Raw genomic sequence first — 26,311 nt, 5'->3', positions numbered from 1 at the left:
ACTATTGTACTATTTTTTTCATAAAAAGCTCATTTCTATCTAAGAAGAGGCATTGTCTCTCATACACAAGAGGCCCTTATCTCTCTTTCCCATATAGTAATCATGTTAAGACACAAAAATTCTTTTTTTTTTTTTTTTTGGTAGTTAGGCACACCTATTCTTTCATCTCTCTTATTTCATATATATAAGGTTATGATATGAATTCCATATCATATAAAAATTTCATAGATGTCACATATATCTCAAATTTAAGATATAACCGCGAGTCCTAATCTAGCTCGACTTCAATACGCATCCTAACTAATTTAGAAAACTTATTAATATCAATATTAATTTTATATAACATGGGATTTTCTTATTGGGGTGATTTTGGATATTATCGTATCCAACAAGTACGACACTTAAAGTTCCAAAACAATGAGCACATTTTAAGCACTTGAAACTAGATTGTTTAGATTACAAGATATGCCATTTTTATAATTGAAAGCGAGGTCCACAAGAACTTTTCAAAATGGTACCTTGAGAAATCTAGATCCATAATTATAAGGATGATATTTATATGAGGCATCGATCTTGAACTTGAGTAAAACACATTAAAAAGCCATAAAAACAAGTTGTTCCAAAGCTGTAAAACCCTCAATCAATCATGTCGATCTTTAAGATGTATAGATATGAAAACAAAGCATTTCAAATTCTAAAATTCTGTATTTTGTAACACACTATCCAACCCATTTTTTTTCAAAATTGTTGAGCATTTATAGATTTGTTCAATCTATATTTTTCTTGAAGTTTTAAATTTCATAATAAATGTATATCCTAGGCTTCCACGAAGAATATTCTACATTTCTTCCCTCGAACACAATATTTGTTCGGGAGGATATTTTTTAAAACTAAAATTTTGGCAACCACCTAAAATCTCTCAATGATTATTTTGAAAAGGTGCAATTATAGCGTTAAAGCATAGAAACCCCTAATTTTCGAAAGTTAATCAGCTCTATTATTTGTTTTCTGAAAGATTCAGTTGAAAGAGACTATGGTTGAAAGATACGTGAAGCACATGTGATGAGCATAACGCCATAATATTGACCCAAAATCCAAAAAGAGACTAGGAGACTCTTTGTTCCAAAGTACACTATTTGATAACGTTAAGAGAGTCATCTTTTACCCTAAAGTTTGAGGACCTAAAAATATTCTTAAAGTAAAATTGGAATTAAATGCTATGATACTACTTATTTTTGTTACAAGATCCCAATTACCTTATAGTCATTAGACGTTAAATTGGATTGCTTAAGACGTGTCAAGTAAAAATTAATTTTTCTTCGTGAACTTTAAAGTTAATGACACCCTTACGACCACGAGTTTTGAAATATGACGAATTAGGAGCAATTTTTACCCCCTTCACCAAAAGAAAGAAGTGGTCGTCTTCCGCTCGTTTCCATTAGAATTTACCAGAGAGAGTGAATGTACAGTGTGCTCCTATTACAAGGTACAGTGTTTTGCTGCGCCATAACACATTTTGCTCTGTAGTTCGGAGTTACTATTTGTGGTAAAAAGAAATCCAAACAACCACCTACCCCGCGGATGCTCGCTCACGCGCAGACGCGGGAAGAAGACGCAATGCATTTCTTCCATCTTCTCTCTCTCTAAGCTGCCTGTGACTTTCTCTCTCTTAGTTGCCTGTGACTTTCGCTCTCTTAGTTGCCTGTGACCTTCTCTCTCTACTCATATGCTTATTACTGAATTGATGGCCAAAGCTCTGAAACTGTCCAGGAGATCAGCACCTCGCCGATCTTCTCCCATGGCCTCTGCAGCAACCCCTTCAAGGAGCAACACTGTCTCCGTTGCCCATCGCTCTTCTTCAACCACTGTTGCCCTCTTGGTCTCTTCTTTCTTTGCTGGTTTTCTCTTGTTGGGTCTTCTGTTTTATGCAGCTCCCATCAATGGCCTCTGGTCGTCCGTGTCTGCTTCTATCTATACCATTGAAGTTGTTAATGAGTTTCCTCATGATCCTCAAGCCTTTACTCAGGTACAGACACCTCGATTTCTTCATTTTCTTCAACTTGCGATGAAGGCCTGGTTTTTGAATAATTTGCATAATTTGATCTTTTTTTTGCAAATTATCGGTAGCTTGGGATTCTCAATTTGGCCTTAGAAAATCTTCTTGCCATTAAAATGTGTTATATATAAACTTTTGCTTCGATTGTCGCCCGATTGATGTTAATGAGCGTTGTGGATCTTCAACAGCAAGAGTTTACGAAGTTCTCCTTCTTCTTTCTAATTCTTGCTTAAGCTGTTTCAAGATAAAGATATTGCCTTTGGGTATTTTTTGAGTCTATGCCAAGTTCAATAGATCATTTAAGTTTTGGCTGCATAGTGAAGGTCGTTAGTGGTTGTAGGTTACATTGCTGGTAATTTCTTTTCTCCAATCGATTAATGGGAAATCTGGTACATGTTTCTGAATGGACCAAAAATCTTTTTTGTTTGGCTGAATTGATGAGAAATGGATTTTTCATGTTCTTTCTCTCAGGGGCTCCTTTATGCTGGAAACGATACTCTATATGAGTCAACTGGTCTTAATGGACATGTAAGTTGAACTCCTTGTCTTCCCCTTCTATATTCTGTTTTTTTTTTTTTTTTCTCTTTTTCTCTCTCTGCTCCATATCTTTGCTCATTATGATTTTGCTTTAATTCATTATAACCCAATTTCATTTTACGTGACTGAAGGAAAAAGTAATTTGTCTATGGCCTAATGTTTTGACTCTGGTTGTCTTCTATTTTGGAGCTTCCCATTGTCCTGTATGTAATCTTAGAAATTGTTAAGGTGCTTTCACCTTGAGCATTCTATATCTTCATCTTGGAAACATCATGATGATGGTTAATTTCATCCTGTATGCACTTTGAAAAGAATTAAGAGCAGCTTAATTATCCGCTCTTTCAATAATTGGCACAAGAAGTACCGTAACATGAAATCTAGTTAGTCAGTCATTCACTGAGGGGTTAGATTTTTTTTGTGGTTTGTGGAATCCACATACTGTCATGCACGATGAACATCTCAATCTGTTGGCCTTTTTTTTGGTAAGTATTAATTTCACTGAACGAAACATAAAGCACCTTGTCTGACCTCATGCTTGGGAAGCGTTTCATGGCATGGATTAAACATCAGGGGCAGGTTTTGGAACCTCTAGTTTTGCTAACTTATTATCCGCAATATAGCTCCATATGCATTCTGTATGTTTAGATCTTAAAAGAAATAATGAGATGCTTGAGAGTAGCATGACATGCCTTGAAACTCAACCAGAAGTACAGGGAGTTCTTATGAAGGTTACAGTCTCGGGGGCATAAGACCACTTGGTTAGATCATGGATATGGGCTTTCAAGTCTTAGTGTCAAGGGTGTTTAGGCTTGACACATATGAGGGTGGTCAACAAGGTCCGAAGGCAATTGTCCTTGGCATTTTTGTCCTTGGCATTTTTGTCAAATTCTATCAGTAGGAACGTTGTATAGAGTGGTGTTCTTGCTTTCGAAACTAACACTCCTTATGCACTTCCTTGGTGTTCCTAATGGAATATTGCTTCTCTATTTGCTGTTGCTGTTGCTTGATTGTTTTTCGTTTTCCATTGTACTTGTTCCGTTTCCTCCCTGCTACTTTGGGAAGACTCTGTATGCTCTAAAAACAGTCATTATGCAATGCTCTGAAAATGGTTATTCCATAATACATATACTTTATTATGTACTTGGTCTGCTGAAACAAGCTAGTATTTCTCTGGTCTTATTGTATTGTTTCCATGTTCTTGTTCTATAGGTGTTTATGTGCTTGAGTACAAATGTGTATGATTAAGTTAGCAACTGTGGGCAGGTGGCGAAAAAAAGGAACAACATTGGTCATATTGTTGTATCCTCAAAGGAACTTTGGCATTTGCCTTTATTTATTTGCTACAGTACAGCATTGTCAAGTTTGATTAGTCATAGACTGAGTGGCATGCTAATCTTTTCTATATTATAAAAAAGAAATCTGTTTTACCTTCTGATTTTTCTGTTTATTGCATTGATCTTTACATCTGAATGATGCTTCTTTATACTGTTATTTAATTCGTTAAACATATTTCCCAAGTATGCTTATTAACAAGGTGATTTGTTAGTTATATATACCTCTGTTCTGTATGATGCTTATTTACATAGTTATTTGTTTTGTCGTATTTTGCAATGTTTCGATGTATTATAAGTTTTTTGCTTGGAAATCATGCTGACATTTTATTAACCTTTGTTTGTTGAAAGTCATCAGTTCGCCGTGTGCATATGCCGACTGGAAAGGTAAAGATCTTTACACTTTCACATTAGAACGTTTGATTTACTCGGGTGTCTTGGTTGAAAGTTATTTCTTTTCCCAGGATTGACTGCCTCCTCATAGACAGTTTATGCCAATATCTTTTGTTCTCTCTTTGTATATCTTTAGGTTGAGGATATTCATCGCATGGATCATTCTCAGTTTGGAGAAGGTCTTACTCTTTTGAATGAAAGGTTTGTTAGTCATGTTCTTCATATATTTCACGTCCTTCTCTTTTTCCTTCATTAAATATGGGGTTCAACTATTAGTTTTCTCTATAGTTTTGAAATGGCCCATTAGATTGCAATTAGCTAGCGGGTAACGCTTTGTAAGTATTGAGGGTGTTGCATTGGAATATGCATTTTAATTGCTAATTGATAACATGGAATGTATATCCTATAGCTATTCTTTTTTGTCCTGTATATGCTACAGCTTTATACTTGCTTGATTGTGATTTGCATATTAACTTGCTACCTCTTGGCGAGATTTTGTGATGCACATGAATGTGGGTGGGAATGGGTCGGGTGGGATCCGAGTTGACCCCAACATGGACCCGACCCAACTAGGTCTAAGTTGGACACGGACTTGACCTGGACCAGGGTCCCACCTGGTCAGGTGGGGTTCGCGTCTATAAATAAAAAATATATGAAAATTTATCTCCAGTTAAGAGTGGCTTGCTTAAAGTAGAAAGCTCTAATAGGGCAAGGGGAAGACCTAAAAGGACATGGATGAAAATAATCAGAAGAGATATATTGACGTATGGTCTGATTGAGGGACAAGGCTCGGATTATGATGACGATTATGATATAAAATTTTTTGTTATATATTTTATATTATACATTTGGTTAATGTTATTCATATGTGTCTTATACTAATATACACTTGGGGGGGGGGAGGCTGGACGTGAACCCACAACCCGACCCTGGTTAGCTCAAGGTCAAGTGGACCCAGATCCGACCCATCAGGTCTATTGTTTGGGTTCAGAACTAGACCAGTTGGGTCGACCCTTCAGGTCCACTGGTCAACCCTACTCATTTCCCGTCCCTGCACATGGAATGATGACTAGTAGTCTAGCACATCAATCTTTTTCAAATTTGTCAATTATGAGATTAGTGGATAAATCCCTTACATCGTTTTGTATGATTTTTAGATGCAAGATTGCCTCTTTATTTAGGATGGTAGGATGGGGGGGGAGGCTGGACGTGAACCCACAACCCGACCCTGGTTAGCTCAAGGTCAAGTGGACCCAGATTCGACCCATCAGGTCTATTGTTTGGGTTCAGAACTAGACCAGTTGGGTCGACCCTTCAGGTCCACTGGTCAACCCTACCCATTTCCCGTCCCTGCACATGGAATGATGACTAGTAGTCTAGCACATCAATCTTTTTCAAATTTGTCAATTATGAGATTAGTGGATAAATCCCTTACATCCTTTTGTGTGATTTTTAGATGCAAGATTGCCTCTTTATTTAGGATGGTAGGATGGTTATTATCAATAACAAGAATTTATTGGATGGAAATAGCACGTATATGGACATAGAGGAGGGCTTTCTTGGAGTTAAACAAGGTGATCTCAATGACTTGAAGAACAACGAGCTTTCATCAAAAAGCTATTCTCTTCATTGACTCCACTATTAGTGTGGGAGTTTACCAAATCATTAGTGATGACAAAAGGATTTTGAGACGCATACATAAAAGTTCACTCTAAAGATCGATAGTCATCTTCAGGGCACGAAGACTTTGTAAAACACATTTTCTGAATACAAGTTAAGGCCCAAAAGCCCTCAGCACCCCCAATTATGTCCATAGAAGACTTCAAGAGGCCAAACTTAAGACCCAAAGATGTGTTGGTCTTAACTGCCAATGAATCACAACAAAGTAGGGAACCTGAGTAAGCGAGTGATGTCGTTCTCTTTTGATCCCTACGAAGACCTCAAAAGCCCCTAGGGGCTGGATTACCATGTGAGCAACAATCGGAAAACTGATGGCCGTTTGGAGGAGCTAGAGCTAGGTCATGAAGAAGTGGTTCATGAGAAATTTCCCACCTTCTGGGCTCTAAGTGAGTCCAGCAGTCTGACATGCTGAAGTTGGCGACTACCAAATACAATAAAAAGAAGACTAACTTAGCAGTCATTTACATCATATAGAAGTTTCATACACTGATTAATGTCATGTTACCTCTGGAAACTAAACACTGCTTCAAAATAAACATAAGCTGCATTTATAAAGAAAAGGCAAGGGGTTGGATTGGATGTTCTAATCAGGTTAGGCTTAGGATATATGAGTTCTAAAGGGTTTATGTTTCGTGTAAACTTTAGTACACATGGTTTTTAGTGTATCAACGTCTCCTAGTTCAAATTGGGTTCAAGAATTCAAGGTGTCTAAATAGTGTAGAACTGATGGCAAGATGATAGGGAAGGGTTAGACATGATTAGGGCGGCATATATGGTTAGGCTTAGAAGGTGTTAAGTGGGCCAAAGTTGTTGGAAAATTCCATGTCCTGCTAGGGTGACTGATTGATTTGAAGGGAATGAGCCAAGAGTATATGCTAATTTAGGGTTGGAGGGCTTATGGGTAATGCCTTTTTGAAGGAGGTGAGCTATGTCATTAGGGCTTGGGAAGGGTCTATTTGGTGGGGAATAAATAAGGTGTTATATTTGGCTATGGAGAATCATGGATGGGGATGTGTTACCCAAGAGGGAAAGACAGGCTCTAACTTGTTGGGGAGACTCTCCCCATCTTAAGCTGGAGTTGTAGTAACTCACTTTACGAAAGGAGTTGAGGAATCTCTTGTGGAGGTGAAATAATCACTCCAAATCTGGCCTCGCACCACAAAAAGGAAGAACTCAATATTTATTCTATACGGCAAATAGGGTCCTAAATCTGTTTATAGAGATAGAACCCCTATAATTTTGTTTTATTGGATTCAAGCATTATCTAGGCTTCAAGATTCAAATTAGGAGCTAGATCTGTTATAAATTAAGAAACTAGTCCCTCTGTTTTTGAACAATTGGAGACTAGTCCCTCTTTAAAATATGGATGTCACCAATCCTCTATAACTTTTCTAGCAAAATGGAAAAACCAACTCCAAGTACCAGTTTGGAAAGAAGAAACTTACTAGACAACATTAAAGTCCTCATACTTCCTAACCTAGTTAAACTGAAATCTAATACAAAAATCTGTAATTAAATTTGTCACTATACTTCATACCGTGATTTGGGAGTTGCCTGAATTAGAAAGGATCCATACAGACAAGGGTGGTAGAACTCAAAGAAAACATCAATTTGAGCTTTGGATTGTCTTCAGCAGTCATCGGGGTGAAAAGTTATGATTCAAGAAGTGGTCTGCATTGAAGGGGAAACGTGTCCATGTTGAATCATCCTACTTTTAGTCCTCGTCTTATCATTTTCCCTAGAATCCTGCACAAGACAACCTTGATTAGAAAAGGAGACACACTTAGACCAAGCATTTTTGGGAGCATAAAATATGATAGACAAGGTAAGTGAGGGACATGGAGGACAATGGTTCAATATTGAAGACGTGAAGAGTAGTGCCTTAAGTCAAACATGCATGGATGAGTGCTGTCAGTTGTCATATGATGGGAGACATTTGTATCTGGAACTGATGAAGAGGGAGCATTACCCAGTAGGTACTATCAACTCTGTTCTCAATTTTCCCTAGTTGTCGAAGGTGTGGTACTGGGAAAGGATGCAGAAGGTGCTTTGATAAATCTTGTTCTTTTGGGCTTTTTGGGGATTAGTAATAGCATGGCCTATTTTCCTTGCGATAGTTGCTTTATAGTGTTCGTGCCATCCAAATAATCAAAGTATGACAGAGTTGAGCAATCGGCACAACAGTTGGCATTTTAAAACGTTTAGATAATACACAACGAAATTCTTTAAAAGGCTGCACCTGGAACCAGCAAATTTACATATTCTTACTACAACACAATGCTTCAATGAAAGACAATAAATGTGGGGCAAATCTTCTCAATATTGAAGCCACCATTGCAAGAGCATAATGCATAAAAGAGGAAGTGATTATAAAATATATAGTACATATAAGGTAGAGAAATCCTAATTTAGGACGTACTTATTGACCAATAGGGAAAATGCAATATTTAGCTGACACCCCTAAACTTTTACAAAATCCTTAGAGATGGTGCGCATCTTCTTCTAAAACTGCATCTTACAAGGTTTTCATGAAAGTGAGATATATAAAAAGAGTATCTTCGAGTCCACCTGTGCAAGATATGAAATTTGAACATCAGGAATCGAGCCACTGGCTTGATGTTTAGAGCATTAGCATAAACCCCCCCCCACCCACACACACACACACAAAAAAAAAAAAAAAAAAATTCACACTTATATATACAATAAAAGGAAAAAGAAGAAGGAGTACTTGATCTGGTCCATCATGCTTTGATTCTGTAGTGGATGCAGAAACCCTTAAATAACTGAGTAAAAGACAGAAGAGGCAAGCTAATCCATGTGGATTGGATAATGGTTGTGTTTCATCTAACAAAGCTATCTCATGCGGATCATATACTCCTCAAAAAATATAACTGCAATAATTTAATGTTATGGTTTTGAAGTCTATAGATTGTGAGAGTTCAGTGATTGTGCTCATTAACATTTTGTGGTATTGTGCTCTTTTAACATTTTTTGTGACTCCAAAGTGGGGTATGGAATATAGGGAACATTTCCAATACTCATTGCGAGTACAATGTAATGTACTCAGACTGCCCATCCACCATCCATGCTTTTCTATGGATGGTGGAAATGATGAGCCATAGTCCTGTTATGAGTCCATCTTTTTCATCAGTGAAGCAGCTTCTTATCACCTGGTCAATAGATAAGTATGGATGGTGGATGGCTGGTCTGAGTACCTTACACTATACTCAGCTTGAGGATATTGCATATTCCCATATCCCTTTGGGTTACCGGTCTACATGGATAGAATTGCCCTTACAACTTAGAAAGACGTAAAGGACCACAAATGGATGAGAAAGATAATGAAATATAGTATATAAACATTCAAGGGGACCAAAATCGAAATTGGACCCTCTAATTTATCAATCCAAGGATACAAATAAAAAACCTTTTTTCTATGAATTTCAAAAGGAACTGGCCAAGGTCTTCCTCCACGTTTAATTTCGATGGCAAAGTCTATTTGTCATTGTGGGATATGGGAATAGTTTATTTAATTTCTGTTGTATGCTGGGGTGTATAACGTAATTGTCATTCACACTGTGCTTTTCATGTAGCCTAAAGTGATAATACACCATAATGAAAATGATGTTGGCTTATCGAATTGAGGCTCTCGCTCGCCTCTGTTGTAGAATTACTTTCTCTGTCGAAGTACGTGGGGACCTGTTCAGAACCTTTTTTTTTTTGAGAAAGTTATCGTTAAATTGAAAGAGAAGTTTGGGCTATCCACAAACGCGGAAGTGCCAAGTACAAGGAGTATTTTCAGAACCTTTTTGTTTCAGCAGTGAGAACAAACAAATGAATTGAAGTGCTTCACTATCAAAAGATTAGAACAAATTTTGTGGGACAGTGTTTTATTCCTTCTTGGTCATGTCTTTTGCTTCGTACATGATTAGAGGCAAGAAGCCATTAAAGTTAATAGTATCGCTTTGTTTCTATTTTTTTGATGGTTACTTAGGCATACAACTACTATGATAAATCTAACTCATAAATGCCCTTGTATAGGTTATTTCAGGTGACTTGGCTAACCAATATTGGTTATATATATGACCAGCACAATCTCAGTAAAGTACGTCCATCTTTCTTTTTGACAGTCTACTTTTTTTGCACTCTGGCTAATGTTAGTTGATCCTTAGCCTAACATACTGATTTCTTGCACGGTTTCTCTCTAAATTGGTTAAAATTCATGCAAGTGATTTTCAAGGTCAGAGTTGCAGAAGATGTTATGCTTGATGACAATAAGGATCTTGCTGACTTATTTATTTCGACTGAAACTAGCCCTTGAAATACTGTCCCTTAATTTGGTATTATGCTATCACTCAATAATTGAAATTGCAGACAGGTGATGTCCATTTTCATTAATGAACTATGCGCATATGATTCTTGTGACTTCCATGGAATTGATGTGGACTTGAATAGGCAACTGAGTGCATAAAAGAAACTGAGTTTGGATGCGGATTAGTGAGTATATAGAGGTTTTGCTATGTGCATCACATATCATATTGGCATAAAACTCTTGTAGAGCCTTATTTCATGATTGACCTGACCCATGACAGTTTGCTTTTTGCTCAAAAGATACCTAACCGATGTATGTATTCTCTAGTTTAAGATAGTAAGGCTCATGCTTATGGCACATGCATAACCACTTGAATGGAGGTCATAAAGTACTTTAGGTCGTACTTGGAAAACTTTGATTAAAACGGGTGGTCTGATCTTATCCCCATTGGATGTTTGTGGAATACAATTCCATCTCCAATCTTTTTGGGCTACAAATCTGGCCTAAATCCTGCATCCTTTGACTGAAGTTATTCGTTTAAGTCGCTCAACCTGAAAGGTAATGACAAGTGGTCAATAATCTATCTAGTCAAAGCAATTTCTTTGGATCTCTCTGTTTTTTATTTCATCTTTCTCGGGATGCTATCAATAGAAATAAACCTATTAATCTGAGGTCTGATGTGTTAATTATTGAAGGCAGGTTTCTGTGTTTTGGTTCTATATGATGCTGACATCATAAATATGATTAACTTGTGTCTATAGTGGTTGTCTTTAATGTATCTCCATCTCTTTCTCTTCCTCTAAACTGAGTTCAGTTCTAGCTTGTTAGACATGTTATATCTTGTAAGTTAACAACATGTTACTTTGTTCTGATCATTGGATGGGTCCACTTGGTGTGGATATCCTTGCAGTTTAGTTGTTCTGTCAATTTGTCTTTTCTAAGGTTTAGTGAATTTTAACATTTTGGGGTTTAAGGCAACATGTCTTTTTTCTGCTCAGATATTTAGTTGTAAAAAAACTAAAATTTGTATTCCAGCTCATCATAGAGATTCTTTTATTCAAAGATTGTGGAATTCATTTGAAGTGCTGGGTTGAGGCCAGTAGTTTAGTACTCAAATTTTCTTTTTTATTCTGAGTAACTCTGTATCAGCAATAGTAGAATTTTCAGAGTGGCCTTTGGTATGGAGATAAGCCAAATAGGTAAACCACATTTCACGGACTTCATTTGATGTGTTAGTTTGAGGCAAGCTCTTTTTTTCTCCCCTTCTAATTTTCTTTGCAAGTACATTACTTATTGGGAGCAATTAGTTTATTCAGACCTTCATGCCTTCGCACATCAAATTTTTCTAGAATTCACTTGGGTTTCTGGTATTGTTATCATTTCCGTACCTGTATATCTGAAATATTAGGTTTACATTTTTTGAGTTGAAATTCTTTTTCTCCACTACAAGGACAATTCAGGCCAAATTCTTCCATGTTATGTATTGTTAAAAAATGAGAGGGATGATTCATTCAATATAATGTTTTCTGATGTGTTTCTTTCCTGTAGTACTTTATTCCTGTGGTTCTCTTTTCATTAATCTTGATAAAATTACCTGTATTTCATGTGCAGTTTGAGAAGTTCACTCATGAGATGAAAGATGGTTGGGGACTAGCAACTGATGGGAAAACTATATTTGGAAGTGATGGTAGTTCCACCTTGTACCAACTTGACCCAAAAACCCTCAAAGGTGCTTCCCATTGAAATATTTTGTATTTTGTGTATTATGCTTTTATTCTATTGTGATTTGGCTGTGTTTTTTATTATCTCAACTGGACTGCTGCACATAAAGGTTGACTGTTTGGGCTTCTTTATTTTCAATACTAAGATAAGAAAGAAAGAAAAGAAATGAGTATTCTCTGGACCACCCTGCTTGAACTGCCACTTACTAAGAAATTTGTTATGAACTTAATTTCAGATCAGATTTATTGATATAAATAATCCGTAAATCTATTGATATAAATAATCCATAAATTTTTTATTTGGTATGCATCAATCAAATTTAGAAGTCTCCTATTCTTGTTTGTTTACAGTTTCTGAATTTTGATGTGACCAGTGCAGGAAAAAGTAAATGTTAAATACAATGGTTATGAAGTACATAATATCAATGAACTCGAGTTTGTAAATGGTGAAGTGTGGGCCAATGTTTGGCAGGTATGCTGTAGATTATCCTTACTATACATGAATTTCTGCATAGAACTCCAGCTCTTAAATGCTGTTGAAGTTCAACAGCATTTAAGAGCTCAACATGTACAGATCCTTGATTTTATCTACAAGATTGTGAGCTGATCTTGCATCTCCTTGACTTCTTAGTGTACATCTTTGAACATTTGTGATAAAGTTTTGTTTATTATCAAAACAGAACAAAAATAAAGTGGCTTCTACCGTACTTACGCACAATCTGCTAAAGGGTAATCTTGAAGCCTTGGAACAGTTTTTTTAAAAAAATATTTCTGCCTAACGCAGTTTTTGCTACTCGGATTTCCTAATCTTTGAACTGAGCTTATTCCAACTCTATTTGAGCCTCTAATGATGATTTTAGAAATTGCCTTTCTCAATTTTCTTTCTGTTATGAATCAGCATCACCAAGAGAGAACCAATTCTCTATTTGGTCATCTGAGATTGCTGACTCATTCTTTGGAAAGTTTATGTTGTCTCTTGAAAGTTTCTAATTTCCTTAGAATGAAAAGTTTGACACGTATTTAGCTCGAAAGACTACAAAATTCTGATTTGCTTGTCTGATTCCTTCGACCACTGATCTTGAATTTCATCGCGGATCTCAGAAAAGAAAAAGGTTACAGATTTGGGGGAAAAGAAAGTTTTCTGTCTCTGAAATGATTTACTCCCATAAACAATTTATTGTAAGGGCAAAGCCTCAATTTAGTGGGTTACTAAAGAAGTTGAAGGCTTGGCTAAGATACATTTTTTTGAAGAAGTTTGCATAGAACTTCACAAATTTTCAAAGAATTGGGAGAACTGAGTCTATGCGAAGTCCAAAATGGTGGCTTTAGGAGTTCATGTGTCAACTCTTGCAACTACGTGCCACTCCTAGCTGTTACATTTGATAGTGGATACAAAGACTCGAGCAAATTTTCAAGCCAAAAAACAAGGAAAAATTGACACCTTCAACAAGCGACTTGTTTAAAACCAAGCTAAGTGAATAAGTTATAATCCTTTAAATGACAATTACAACTGTTTCTAACCTTGTAAAATAACTGTAAATAGACTCAAATATTAACCCCTTATGGGGCAATTACATATAAAGCAAGACTAGCTTATGAATTACACTTTCATAGCACAAATTACATAAACTATGTCTCAAAGCTTAAATACAACATACAACTGATCTAAACATAATTCTAAGGAATAAAATCAACTAAACAGGGAATTAGAATGCCAAATTAAAATTGGGAAGCCATGTGTTGAACCCTTTCTGTTGGGGCCACGCAATCGGGCCCTATAAGGACTTAATTTTGTCGCCCTTTGGATTGTAAAAAAATGGTTCAATCTCATAAGAGTGTTTAATCCAAATGGGAAGCAATTACAGACCTTAAAATCACTTCTTCAGATCTCAACACATTGACATTATGATCCAAAACAGAATATAAAAAGTTTGAATCGAATAGGATAACGAACAAGAGAGTTATGGCCAAACTACACACGGTGGTCCCTCAGATCACCAATACAGTCTTGTATGAAAGGATTATGGACCCCCATAAGTAAAAATATGATGAAAAACTTCTGGAAATTCAGTGGCACACTGAGACTAAAGTTTTTTATGGATTTGAAGCAAAGTAATCAATGGATACTATGCATGATCATGGATTCTCATGCATATAGGCTATAACTCATGAAGGACCACACTATGAATAAGTATGATGAGAAAGATGATCAAATGGGGATTCTAAGATCAATGAAACTTTTGTAAATTCAAAACTCCAACAACTATAGATGCTAAGAATATGAACTCATGAGATAGAAAAAAAAATTCAATGGAGTTTACTTTGATAAATGCACACTATGGACTCAAGCATAAGAAAGGAGGACCACCATCAAGATCACCATCAATGGAACTCTAAAAGCCTTGTGTGAAAAAAATGTGGGGTCTCTCTCTCTTCAATTTTCTCTCACAAAGCTCTAGAAAAAGGGGGTGGGGGGCACAAATTTTTCAAAATGGTTCAAGAGTTGAGATAGTTAGGGTTTGAGATCTCATGATGTGCTTTTATAACATGGGTAACCTTGGACTCAATCAACACCCTTGATGTAATAATCCAAGGCACATGAGAGGCTAATGTATCTAACCACCCATCTCCATCCAACCACTAGGATGAAGGGATGAGATTTCACACCATTATCACTCACCCTAACCCTAAGTTATGCCATTTTACCATTTTGTCCTTGACCCATGTTTTTATTCTAAATGTATCCAATATGCCCTTACAAAATCACCCTTAGTTTTTGAATAATGTGTTAGAGCAACCACCAAGGATAAAGGGCAAAGAAGTAATTGGCAAGGCTTAAGCCCTCTCATCAGTCAGTTTGTCCCCTAACTGCTTTCATCCACCCACTTCCCCCCCCCCCCTTGGTGCCCCGCCTGGGTCTCGACCCCCTCGCCTCTCGTGCCTCCTGCCAGAGGGGTAATCTCCGCCTCTCTTTCTCCACTCGGGTCTCCCCTTCCTCTTGCCCCTGATGATTGCCCCTTTTCCCTTTCCCTGGCCTGTTCTGGTGGGGAGCCCCTTGGCACCCTCGTCCCTCCCTCAGATGATTCTAATTCCACCAAAGCTTTCGACGCTGCCCTGGGCGATACCCTCAAGGTAATCAAGGCGATGGGTATGGTTTTTCCCAGCCATCTGGAGGCCATTTCATTGAAATGACCTTTTCTTCCGAGCGAACATTAGATCCAAGGGCCCAAGGGAAATAGTTGATCTCATCTGCCACATCAACGCTGATCGTGATGGGCCATTTGCTGACCCCTCGAATGTCGATTTGCCTTTTTCGAGTGGTCGCCCCGTCACTCGTCTTATAGGGAGACGTTTTGCCTGCTCTCCCCCATCCATGAAGATTTTAACCTGGAACATTAGGGGCCTCGATGACCCTTTGAAATGCCGACACATGCTCAACTTCTGCGGCAACACTCGCCTGCGATCTTGGCTTTGCTAAAGACCAAAGTGCCTACTTCGTCGCTCCAAGACATGTATCAAACTTGGGGTCGATGTCCTTGCCAATGGCTGGCTCTACCGTCCAATGGTGCATTCGGAGGTATATGGGTCATTTGAGACTCTTCTCTTCATTCTTTCTCATCCTTTCTTATTGGGGGTTCCCGGTCTCAATCTCCCTTCTTAGGACATCAAATGGTTTACCATGGAAATTTTCTGCGCTGTATGGCCCCAACTCCCAAGCTCGAAGAGATAGTTTTTGGTCTGAACTCCAATCCATTGCCTTAGCTTCCCCCTCGACCTGGTGTATTGGGGGAGATTTCAACATTACTCGGTGGTCCTTTGAACGGAGCTCTAAGTCAAGGATTTCCCCCACGATGATGGTGTTCTCTGACTTCATTACCAGCAATCAACTGCTGGATGTACCCCTTCAAGGGGCTCACTTCACCTAGTCGAACCACTTGGAAGACCCTCTCTGTCTAAGCTGGACTGGTACCTCCTTTCTCTTGAGTGGGACGCATCCTTCCCCAACTCCCACTTTGTAGCCCTCCCCAAGCCCATCTCCGATCATTGGCCTATCCTTCTCAACACTACTACCCTGGGTCAAGGTCCCAAGTCCTTCCGTTTTGAGCTGTCTTGGTTGTAGGAGCCCCATCTCCCCTTCCTCATTGCCTTGTGGTGGCTTTCTTTCTCCCTATCGTTCGTGGTTGGCTTGGCTTTCGCCTTCAGCGTAAGATACAACTTTTAAAACTTGCCCTTAAGGATTGGTGCAAAAACCTTTCGGGGAATTTCTTGGCCCAAAAGCAGCCTTTTCTCGACACTATTCTCCGCCTTGATTCTCTTGGGGAATGTTCATCCCTCTCTCTTGAGCGTCGCGAAGCCAAGTTAGCTCTCCATTCCATTCTTCGTAAGGAGGAAATCTTTTGGGCACAACGCTCCAGGGTCAAGTGGTATAAACTGGGTGATAATATCACCGCTTTCTTCCATAAGGTTGCGAATTGTTGCAAACGTGACAATACTATTTCCCTTATCAAAGTTGGAGATCAGCATCTTGACCAACCACAGCTCACTGAGCAGGCCTTCATCGACTTCTTCCAGACCCTTTTCAAGGCGCAAGAAGGCCCGAGGCTTTTTATGTCATCCCTTAGTTTCAAGGCTCTCCCACCCGACAAAGCAGTATGCTTGGAATGCCCTTTCGAAGAAGCTGAAATCCTTGAAGCAGTCAAGTCCATAGGCCACGATAGAGCCCCTGGCCCCTACGGCTTCCCTGTTGCTTTCTTTCTTCAGTTTTGGGACACCCTTAAGACTGACGTGGTGGCTTTCTTTACTGATTTCCACTCTAGCGGAGTGATCAATAGGGCCATGAATGCTACCTTTCTGGCTTTAATCCCCAAAATCAAAGGTGCAGAGGAATTAAAAGACTTTTGGCCCATCAACCTAGTCAATAACTCTTACAACATCCTCTCTAAGGTTTTAGCCATTAGAATCCGTGAGGTGCTGAGTTGGGTTATCTCACCCCAGTCAAGACACTTTTGTCAAGGATCATCAAATCCTAGATGGTGCCCTTATTGCTCACGAATGCCTTCATACCAATCATTTGGCAAAAACCCATGGTTTGGTTATTAAGCTGGATTGGGAGAAGGTGTATGACTACATCGATTGGGATATTCTCGATGAGACATTATAGCGCATGGGCTTTGGTGCACATTGGCGGAGGTGGATGAGATGGTGCATCTCATCACCCACGTTTTCGGTTATCATCAACGGCACACCCAAGGGCCTGTTTCAAGCTTCTAGGGGTTGAGGCAAGGCGATCCCCTTTTGCCTTTCCTTTTCTCTATTGCTGCTGAAGTCTTTAGTGGTTCCCTTTCGGGTCTGTACCATGCTGACATAGTCAAGGGCTTCCAGGCTAGCCCCAGGGGACCTTGGGTCCCCCACCTTCAATACGCCGATGACACCCTCCTTTTTTGTGATGCCTTGCCTGATCAGGTCCACTACCTTCGCATTTTTCTCAGATGCTTCCAATGGGCTACAGGCTTCAAAGTTAACCTTGCCAAGACCAGTATGATGGGGGTGGCGATGACTTTGGAGTCGGTGTCTATTTTTGCTGATCTTTGGGGCTGCAAAGCTCAACCTTTGCCTGCCTCTTATTTAGGTTTGCCCCTGTGTATCAGGAAGCCTAAAGCAAGTCAGTGGTCCCATATTATCGATAAGCTCGATAGGAGATTCACAGGATGGAAAGGTCGTTTCCTCTCCGTTACAAGTAGACTCACCCTGATTAAGGCGACGCTCTCTAACATTCCTATTTACCAAATGTCCCTTTTCCGGATCCCAATCTTTGTTGCAAATTGGCTCGAACAACTCATGAGAAATTTCCTCTGGTCTGGTACCGATGGAAGGAAATTTCATCTCATTGCTTGGGAGATGGTTTGCACCTCGAAATCCCTTGGAGGCCTGGGCATTCGCAACATTAGGAAGACCAATGTTGCACTCTGGTAAGTGGTGGTGGAGGTTTGCATCCCAAACAGATCACTTAGGTCAAGAGGTGGGCCATCTCAAATATCGGTGCCCTCCCGAGGCTTGGTTCCCTGACTCCAGGGTCCCCTACATTGCCTCAAGTATTTGGAAGGGTTTCCATTCTTGCCTTCACCGCTTCCTCTCCCATATCCTAGAGAGGGTAACCGTATTGCCTTTTGGTCGACATTTGGTTGGGCCACACCCCACTCAGGGACTGATTCTCCACCCTTTAGCGGTTGGCTAGAAACCATTTATCCACCATTGCTGAGAATTTTGAACCCTCCCCCCGGTGAAGGGTTTGGACCCCTACCTTCAGAAGGCCCCTTAGTGACTCCGAGTTACCTGATTATCTTGATTTGCAGATCCTGCTCCACGACTTTTTCCTCCGTTCTTCGGGTTTCGATAAAGTGGTCTGGACCCTTTCCCCTTCAGGAGTGTTTTCGGTTGCCTCTTTTTATAAGGCTTTCCTCTTGTCCTCCCTTCCCCCCTCTGCTCTCCTGCCCACGTTGCTGCTAAGACCTGGGATTCTCTGGCTCCCGCTAAAATCACCTTCTTTATTTGGGTGACCACCATGAGAGGGCCTTAATTGTGGACCATCTTCAAAGAAGGGGCCTACAACTACCCAACAGGTGCATCATGTGTAAGAAAGAAGCTGAAACCAATGCTCATCTCTTTCTACATTGTGAGATAGCATCTTTCCTCTGGAACTCTATCCTCCAAATTTTTGGTTGGGTTTGGGTCACCCCTCAGACTGTTCCACAGCTCTTCTCTTCTTACCTTTCACCCTCATGGGCTAGATCAGGTATTATTCTTTGGAAACCTTCTGTGGCAGCCTTACTGTGGACTATGTGGTTGGAAAGGAACCAGAGAATCTTTAGGGGAGAATTTTCTAATCCTGTCACGCTGATGGAAAAGGTGAGATCGTTGGTCATCTTTTGGGCAACCAACTCTAAACCTTTCAAGTGCTTCTCACTGGTGGACTTCCACCAAAATTGGGAGGCTATGCTTCAGTTAAGGCCTACCCAAGTTCCTCGATCAGCCTCTTGGTTACCTTGCAGTCCAGGGTGCATTAAGCTTAATTTCGATGGTTGCTCCCTGGGCATTCCTGGACCCTCCGGTGTAGGTGGCATCTATCGCGGCCATGCCGGTTGCACCCTCCCCTCGGTAGCTCAGACTCCACCGAGGCAGAGGTAATGGCCCTCCTTCATGGCCTTCAACACTTCAACAGGGGCTGGGGAAACTCTCTGGTGATCGAAGGAGATTCTGCCAATGTTATCGCTTGGGCATCTACCACGGCCCAGTGCCCTTGGAGGCTAGAGTCCGTGTTTGACGAAATCCAACATAGGTGCTCCCTCTTGCAAATCGCTTGGAGGCATACGTGGAGAGAGGCCAACTCCATCGCTGACTCACTAGCCAAATCTGGAGCTCTCGGCTCAAATTCTGTGAACTGTCCACCGTAGATCTCCTAGTTTGGTTTTGATCCTATTATAGCTTTGTACTTCTGCTGCCCTGTTATGGGCTTTATTTCTGGTAAAGGGTATATTACTGTCCTTCACCACTCCTTGTGGGAGGGCAACCTTTGTATTTTGTTTTTTCCTCAATACAAGTAAACATTCTCAAAAAAAAAAAAAAAACAAAAATCATCTGAACGTATGGAGCATGAAAGCTGCTCTCAAATGTCTTCTCCAAAGGGCCCAGAGCACATTACTTTTAACTTTTGAAGCTTCACGCTCATCTTTGATTTGTTGGGCTTCATCTTATATTTTCTGATTAAGCCGTTCAATTTAAAGTTTCAAAAGGTTTGAGTGTTTTGTCTGTAATTTGTCACTTTAACACGAGACAACTTTATTTGTTCCCCCAAAGTATTATTTCAGAGTACTACAATTTTTTATTTTTATTTCAAAAAGACCCATGCTTTCAGAAGCCTGAACTTGGGGATCAATGTCCAATTTTTAAGTTCCATCAGATCCTGACTTAATCGAATTGAATGATTGAACCTTATTTTGCCACAAATTTCTTTCAACTTCCTCAAAAAATTTTCAGAGAATTTCTTGCCACTAAAAGTCTATAATAATGCTTGAGCTTCATTATTCATGGATCTTGGTGCCTCTCAACAACAATACCTGCTTGGCTATCCTATGTAATTGGATCTTCAAATTAGCATGCTTTGGAGGAAAAATATAAATGCTTCTTTATTATTTACGTTGTATAAACGCTAGTATTTATGTGATTCTCTTCTCAAATTTGCCATACTAATTTCTGCAGTCTGATTGTATCGCTCGAATTTCACATAAAGATGGTTTAGTCACAGGATGGATCCTTCTCCACAGCTTAAGGTTTGCTCCCCTGTTATGGTGTAAAAAAGTTGTAATGTCTATTGAGATGCATAAACTTTCATTGCAGCCTAGTAGATAACGTATATGTAATTTGACTTTTCAGGCAAGGGTTGATATCATCTGGGAACAAGGTAACTTTGGTGATGTTTTTACAAATATTGTGGAAGTCTTGTTTAGCATATGATATGACTTTTTCTCCGTTCAAGGATACATGCATGCTTGCTGCCTTGTATTCAATTATATTCTCCCAAGATGTCTCTTACTTTAGAGAGGACTACAATCTAGAAATTTACTTGGGAGCATCTTAACAAAAGAATAGCTAGATCCTTCAATGTTATGCCTTTAAAGGCTGTTAGGTCATGGAATATGGTATAGTTATTGCCATATTTGTTATGCTATTTGCTTCAGTGGTAAAATGTGAGGGTGTATTGAGCCAAGTCCAAGTGACACAATTTAAAAAAATTTCTCATTACAATTCGATAGTATTCTAATTACATGAAACTTTCATCAATGTAGAGTATTTCCAGCTACCAAACTTGGCATCTTACACTTGAAAAGAAAAATAACAACTCTAATTAGTCCCTTGACAAAGTCCAAAGATCAATTTACATTGCCAAATTATATATCACTTTAGAATTTCATCAAACACATTGAAGTCAATTTCCTCCATCAAACATATATTCACATGTTCATATTGGATTTGATCATGGTAAGCCATATATCGAGCTCATTTTGCATGGCTTATGGCCAAGGATTTAGGATGACTTCTATGATGGCCATAAGATATAGGGCCATAATGCATCAACACAAGGATATAAAAAACATTGCATACTCAATTTTTTATGGTACAAAACATTTATCAAATCAAAATTACAGCAAAGAATCAATGGGAAGCCAATAGTCGAACCCTTTGTGTTTGGGTCACATAAATGGACTTTTTAGGGACTTAATTTTGTCCTATGGATGATAGCACGGATGGCTATGATACACACCTGATCCCACTTATATGATGTCAGCTTGCGCACACTTAATCACCACTCAATTAGCTTCAATATGAGAGAGAGAGAGACTAGCTTTTAATGATGATAACAATTTATAAAACCAGGCATGGGCTGCTCACACAAAATGGGAGTATATAACAATGATCTACTAAAATAGGTATGGTTTCTCAAGGGAGATGATCTATGATCATACTCTCACCCAATGTAACTCAAAGGACCATCAAATGCTTGTAGATATGAATAAAAAATACCAAAAAATTCTCAGAGAAAGCAGGTGATAAATTTTTTTAGGAAAAGGTGCTTAAATTGCAAGATTATGGTTTAGACTATGCACGTATAAAGGAATAGATGCGTAATTTTCAATGGATGCTCAATACTCGAGGAAGATCAATCAGGGATTCATCAAATGCTACTGTAATTCCTAATTTACAGCAAGCATAAATGATGGCGTTGAAGCTTTTCAAGGAAGCAAATAAAACTATAAGGATTACGTGGAGAGAAAATATAATAGTGCTTTAATGGTGATTTCCTCTCTCTTAATTCTCACACTTCTTCTTCTTACTTTCCCACACTTGGGATATGTTGATCTCATGAAGAAAAGGGTAAAGAAGCATAGAGAGGGCGCGCCACTCAAAGTGGGAATCTCGCTCTAAAATCAAGGAGGTATCGAGAGAGAGAGGAGAAAGGAGATGGGCATACTACTCAAATGTGGGTTTCTCTCTCTAAAGACTTTCTTATGGAGGAGAGAGATAGAAAACTTGGTGGGGCATTCCCCTTCGAGAGAGAATGAAGCTTATGATTTATATGAAATGAAGCCAAGTAGGGTATATATAGATAAGTGGTAGTGCGGCATTTTAAGTGATATGATCTTAGCTCTTGATGCTCATCATTAATGGCACATGAGAGGGGCATGATCGTAGCTATACATCCTTATCTAGCCATCAAGATGAAGGGATGTGATTTCATACAATTGTCACTCCATAAATCCCTAGATTATGTTAATTTACCACATTGGCCTAAGGTCTTAAATAATTTTCTCATAAGCCATTTCACCATTCCAAAATTGCCCATCCAATTTTTTTGAAATAATGAGAAATGAAAGGGGGAGGGGCATAGCTCTTAGGTAAGTTGGCAACTATATTTTGTTAAATGCTCAAATAGAATAATTCTCATAGATCATCTAGTCACAATGTGCCATTAGATAGATTGCACTTGGGCTTAGCCAATAGGATGATGCCACTCAAAAAGGTGAATTAAGATAAGGTTTCCACCAACTACTTAGGGTTTCAACCTTATTTTCAAGGCTTGCCCTCAACCCTAACCCTAAGCACTTGTGATCAAGGCATATGTGTGCTAATTAAGCATGTGATAAAATCAAATTTTAAACACAATTTTTTTCTCAAAGTTTATAAATGACCTTTTAAAACAATGTTATAAATACCAAAATAGGACCCCCCAATAGTGATGGCGTCTTGATGATGCCAGTGAGCAAGGGGGATAGTGCCCAACCGGCGTGTCCTTGATTGGAATTTTCCCCAAACAATTTCAAAACACTCATTTTCTTGGTCCAAAAATTTCTGAAAAATTCTAAAAAATTCACAAAAATTCTCTAAATCATTTTCCATAAAAAAAATAATCATTTTGGCATCAAAATAAAATTGGACAATATGGGTAAATGAGTTCTCATTATTAATATCTAGGCACCGGAGCACTCTATTGGGCTAGTTCAGTATGATGATCCGTTCTCTCGGAATGATCCAACAAGCCTATGCTCCACAGCTCTAGCAAGGGCACAAAATATGAGTTATCAAAGTTACCCCAGTCAATATTCTAACACTCTAGGGTGTCAGTGGATTAACCCTTGGGGATATTGTAGTGCTCATATGCAAGGGCTCTCTCAAGGCACATGTGCACTATAGCTCTTCCTAGTTGGATCATAATACATCAGAAGAGTGGTTTCCCATGAGTGCACATGCCATAGGGTGGTCAATTATTAGGGTACCGACTCATGTCCCTTGAGTCATGACCATCCTATATAGGGTCATTACACTTAAGGTACTCGGGTTTTGATATCTTTTTTGTTCTCTTAGCCCTAGCGAACACATTAACCCGAGGTATGCTGTCTAAGTATATCCCTGACTAGAGTTGACCTTCACACCTCTAAAATATGATCTCATTGCCTTATTTACTCTGGGTATATGATTCAGGGCCCCAGTGCACCAAGCACCTAGAATCATCTTCTTTTACTCATTCCTACTGATTGAGAGAATCTTGGTTTTAAGGCCCTGAGAGGCCATAACTCCAAAATGTACTGCAAGGTGTACAACTATTGAATTTTAATTTGATTTTTGTGAATATCATGTTGTGGATAGAAGTTATGTCTCCTTCATTTGATGGATTTACTGCAAGTCTTCTGTCCGAATGGCCACAAGAGTTAGGATTGAGTCAATTGACCCATGGGCTGTGTTCCTTTCTGCCATCCTAACAGCTAGACCAAAATAGATAATTACTGATGAGATTTCCGAATCAAAGTTTGGTTATGCGCATGAATGAAAGTAGCGTTTGGTGCCCCTTTGTATTGTCTATCAGAATTCAGAATAAAGGAAAAAGTGCCCAAGTGTTAATGGTTCGGTCTTTCAATCTTTTGCTTAACCCTTATCAACAAGGAACCTAAAGTTTTGGAGCACTGAATAAAAAACTCTAGTCATCATATGAAATTTGGAGGTCGAACATTCATAAGTGGCAGTACGGTCCCGCTCCTACTTCCAAAGCTTATTGGCATTTCTGGTAATTTACAGGATTTTAAGGATATAGATTTTGATTGTGAACCTGTTGAATGGAAAGTTGAGCCAATATTGAGACATAAGGACCAGCTGATGAATTGCCAAAGAGAAAAATAAAAACAAGCTGGTATTGTGGTAGGTAAGTTCACAAGTGCCTTGCATAAGGAACAATTTTGTTATACTGTATTTAGAATGTAACTTTGCATAGTTTGTTGTTTGTTCTAATGGCAAACTTGTGAATGTTCTCATGTTAATATGGGGATTTTGAACATAAACATTGTTTACACATCCCCTATTTATAATAGCCTTGTGGGGTTGACTAAACGATTCTTCTACTCTATCCTTGTTATGTCAACAACAAGAGGGTGATTTCTATAGCTCAACATCGTTCTTTTATGACTCCATCATTTGTTACTTAAAATTTATTCGGAATGAGATCTGTTATTCCATCATATGTTGTAGCATTCCAAGTTTTGGTATTGATAGCATTTATTGTACTGAACGTGCGTTATTTGTATAGCGGCATTGTATTCCAGCACATAGTGTTTTTAATTTTGATTTCTCATGAATCCTTTACAAGTTATCATTTATTTTTTGTATTACGGCATTGATTGTAGCACATAGTACCTTTAGTTTTGATTGTTCGTGATTTCCCTTTAAGGGATTGTTCTGTGTCATGATTTTCCAGTTTCCAAATATATCCTGCATGTAGCAGCAGCTTCTGAAGGGTTTTCTTCTTTATTTTTTCCTTCTATAATTATTTGAAATGATAGTTTCTTGACCATGACATTCACAGATATGCCTCAAATTCCTCATGATTCGCATAATCTTTTATACTTATTTGAAATGATAGTTTCTTGAACATGATATTCACAGATATGCCTCACATTCCTCATGATTCGCATAATCTAGGTTCTTGTTATAGATGTGCTCTGTTTAGAATGAAGTCCAGTTTGAGAGAGGTAATATTTCCAATTTTATTTTTTCTAAGATTGTTAATATTACAGGGTATTGATGTTCTCAATGGCATTGCTTGGGATGAAGAAAAGAACCGCCATTATGGTAATGTTTCACACACTGGTTTTATACATTAACTCAGCTTAGAAGCTGACACTTGGAGAAAATAGAGTTTGGAGAGAATCCTTTTTGATATTTTTGTCGAAAACTTACCAAGCTGAAAATGGTGTGGCTTGGCTGTATTCATAGAAATACACCAATTTGATTACACATCAATATCGAGCAATTCCCATGAAACTTAGATGATGACATCTCCTTACTGGCCAAAGACAGTCCTATGACTGCTTGAACATGTAATCCATGAATGGGTTTACAAGCTTGTTCTGGCTAGACCTCACACATGCTCTCTCTCCCTCTCTCTCTCTCTGGCTAGACTGCACACAAGCTCGAAACTCTTCTATTAATGCTTAAGTTTATCAAGCTTTGATTTCTAAGTCGCCCTTGAAAATCATGCATGTTGAATGGCATTCTGCAGTTACTGGGAAGTGGTGGCCGAAGCTTTATGAAATCAAGCTGCATCCATCAGGTCCAATGAAGAAAGACATTATGGAAATTTGCCAGCTAAGGTAGCACGGAAGCTCCCATTTATACCCTTCTTTTGCCAAACTACATCTTCATGAAGGTAGATGCGAGTGACTGGTGAAACCAATTTCAATGGCTGGGATGATGATGAAAGCAAAGATGGCTGCTAGCTAGCATACATGTCGAAGGACAAATATCACTCATTTATTTGTAACTTATTTTCTCATTCTGATTTCGTTATGTTACATGACGGTGGGGGATCCAACATCCTAGCCTGATAAGTGATATGCAAAGGTCACTTCACTTGTATATCCAAGTTGGTTATGAGAATAATTAAAGAGAACATCAATCCTCTATTCCGATGGAAGTTTTCCAGAATCTCTGTAGTTGACAAATAGCTTCTATGGACACTTATAGCGCATTGAGCCAAATGAAAGTGATTCAATCGATAAATTAAAAGGTGTGGTTTGCATAAGGTTGAAGCCCTTGACAATCAAAGTAAAGTGCGCTTTGAAATAGTATTGAAAGATGTCATTTCATTATTGAAAACATTTGTGATGTCTTGAAAATTTGTTTTCGTCTTTAATTATAAAATTTAAAGTTTAAAAAAATGATGTAAATTGAACAGATC

The 26,311-nt window shown here is 38.8% G+C and overlaps 1 protein-coding gene across 4 annotated transcripts; it reads left to right on the top strand.

Annotated features, from left to right (window-relative positions):
- Window positions 1-1,581: 1,581 nt before the first annotated feature.
- On the top strand, window positions 1,582-26,133 carry QC (glutaminyl cyclase). Of its 4 annotated transcripts, none has more exons than XR_016040104.1 (11): window positions 1,582-2,026; window positions 2,528-2,584; window positions 4,276-4,311; window positions 4,454-4,518; window positions 10,039-10,102; window positions 11,921-12,038; window positions 12,410-12,502; window positions 20,287-20,357; window positions 20,461-20,488; window positions 25,149-25,203; window positions 25,634-26,133. XR_016040104.1 is itself a non-coding variant. In XM_011630682.3 (11 exons), exons 1-11 carry the CDS (start codon window positions 1,727-1,729, stop codon window positions 25,726-25,728), a joined length of 987 nt encoding a protein of 328 aa, XP_011628984.1. In that variant the 5' UTR covers window positions 1,582-1,726; the 3' UTR covers window positions 25,729-26,133. The 4 variants fall into 4 exon arrangements, 2 of the variants coding, with proteins under 2 accessions (XP_011628984.1, XP_088702041.1); XM_011630682.3 differs by having other exon boundaries at window positions 12,405-12,502; XM_088845915.1 differs by having other exon boundaries at window positions 3,803-4,311; window positions 12,405-12,502.
- Window positions 26,134-26,311: the final 178 nt, after the last annotated feature.

This window comes from Amborella trichopoda, chromosome 9, assembly GCF_054954075.1.
Source record: "Amborella trichopoda isolate Santa Cruz 75 chromosome 9, AtrichopodaSantaCruz75HAP2 v2.0, whole genome shotgun sequence".
Lineage (NCBI taxonomy): Eukaryota > Viridiplantae > Streptophyta > Magnoliopsida > Amborellales > Amborellaceae > Amborella > Amborella trichopoda.
This window is presented reverse-complemented; position numbering and strand designations above follow the sequence as displayed.

Coding starts and splice junctions, on each gene's coding strand:
- QC (XM_011630682.3), top strand. CDS start 1,727: ATGCTTATTACTGAATTGATGGCCAAAGCTCTGAAACTGTCCAGGAGA. Junction 2,027..2,527: donor ATCCTCAAGCCTTTACTCAG/GTACAGACACCT, acceptor TCTTTCTCTCAG/GGGCTCCTTTATGCTGGAAA. Junction 12,039..12,404: donor TGACCCAAAAACCCTCAAAG/GTGCTTCCCATT, acceptor TGATGTGACCAG/TGCAGGAAAAAGTAAATGTT.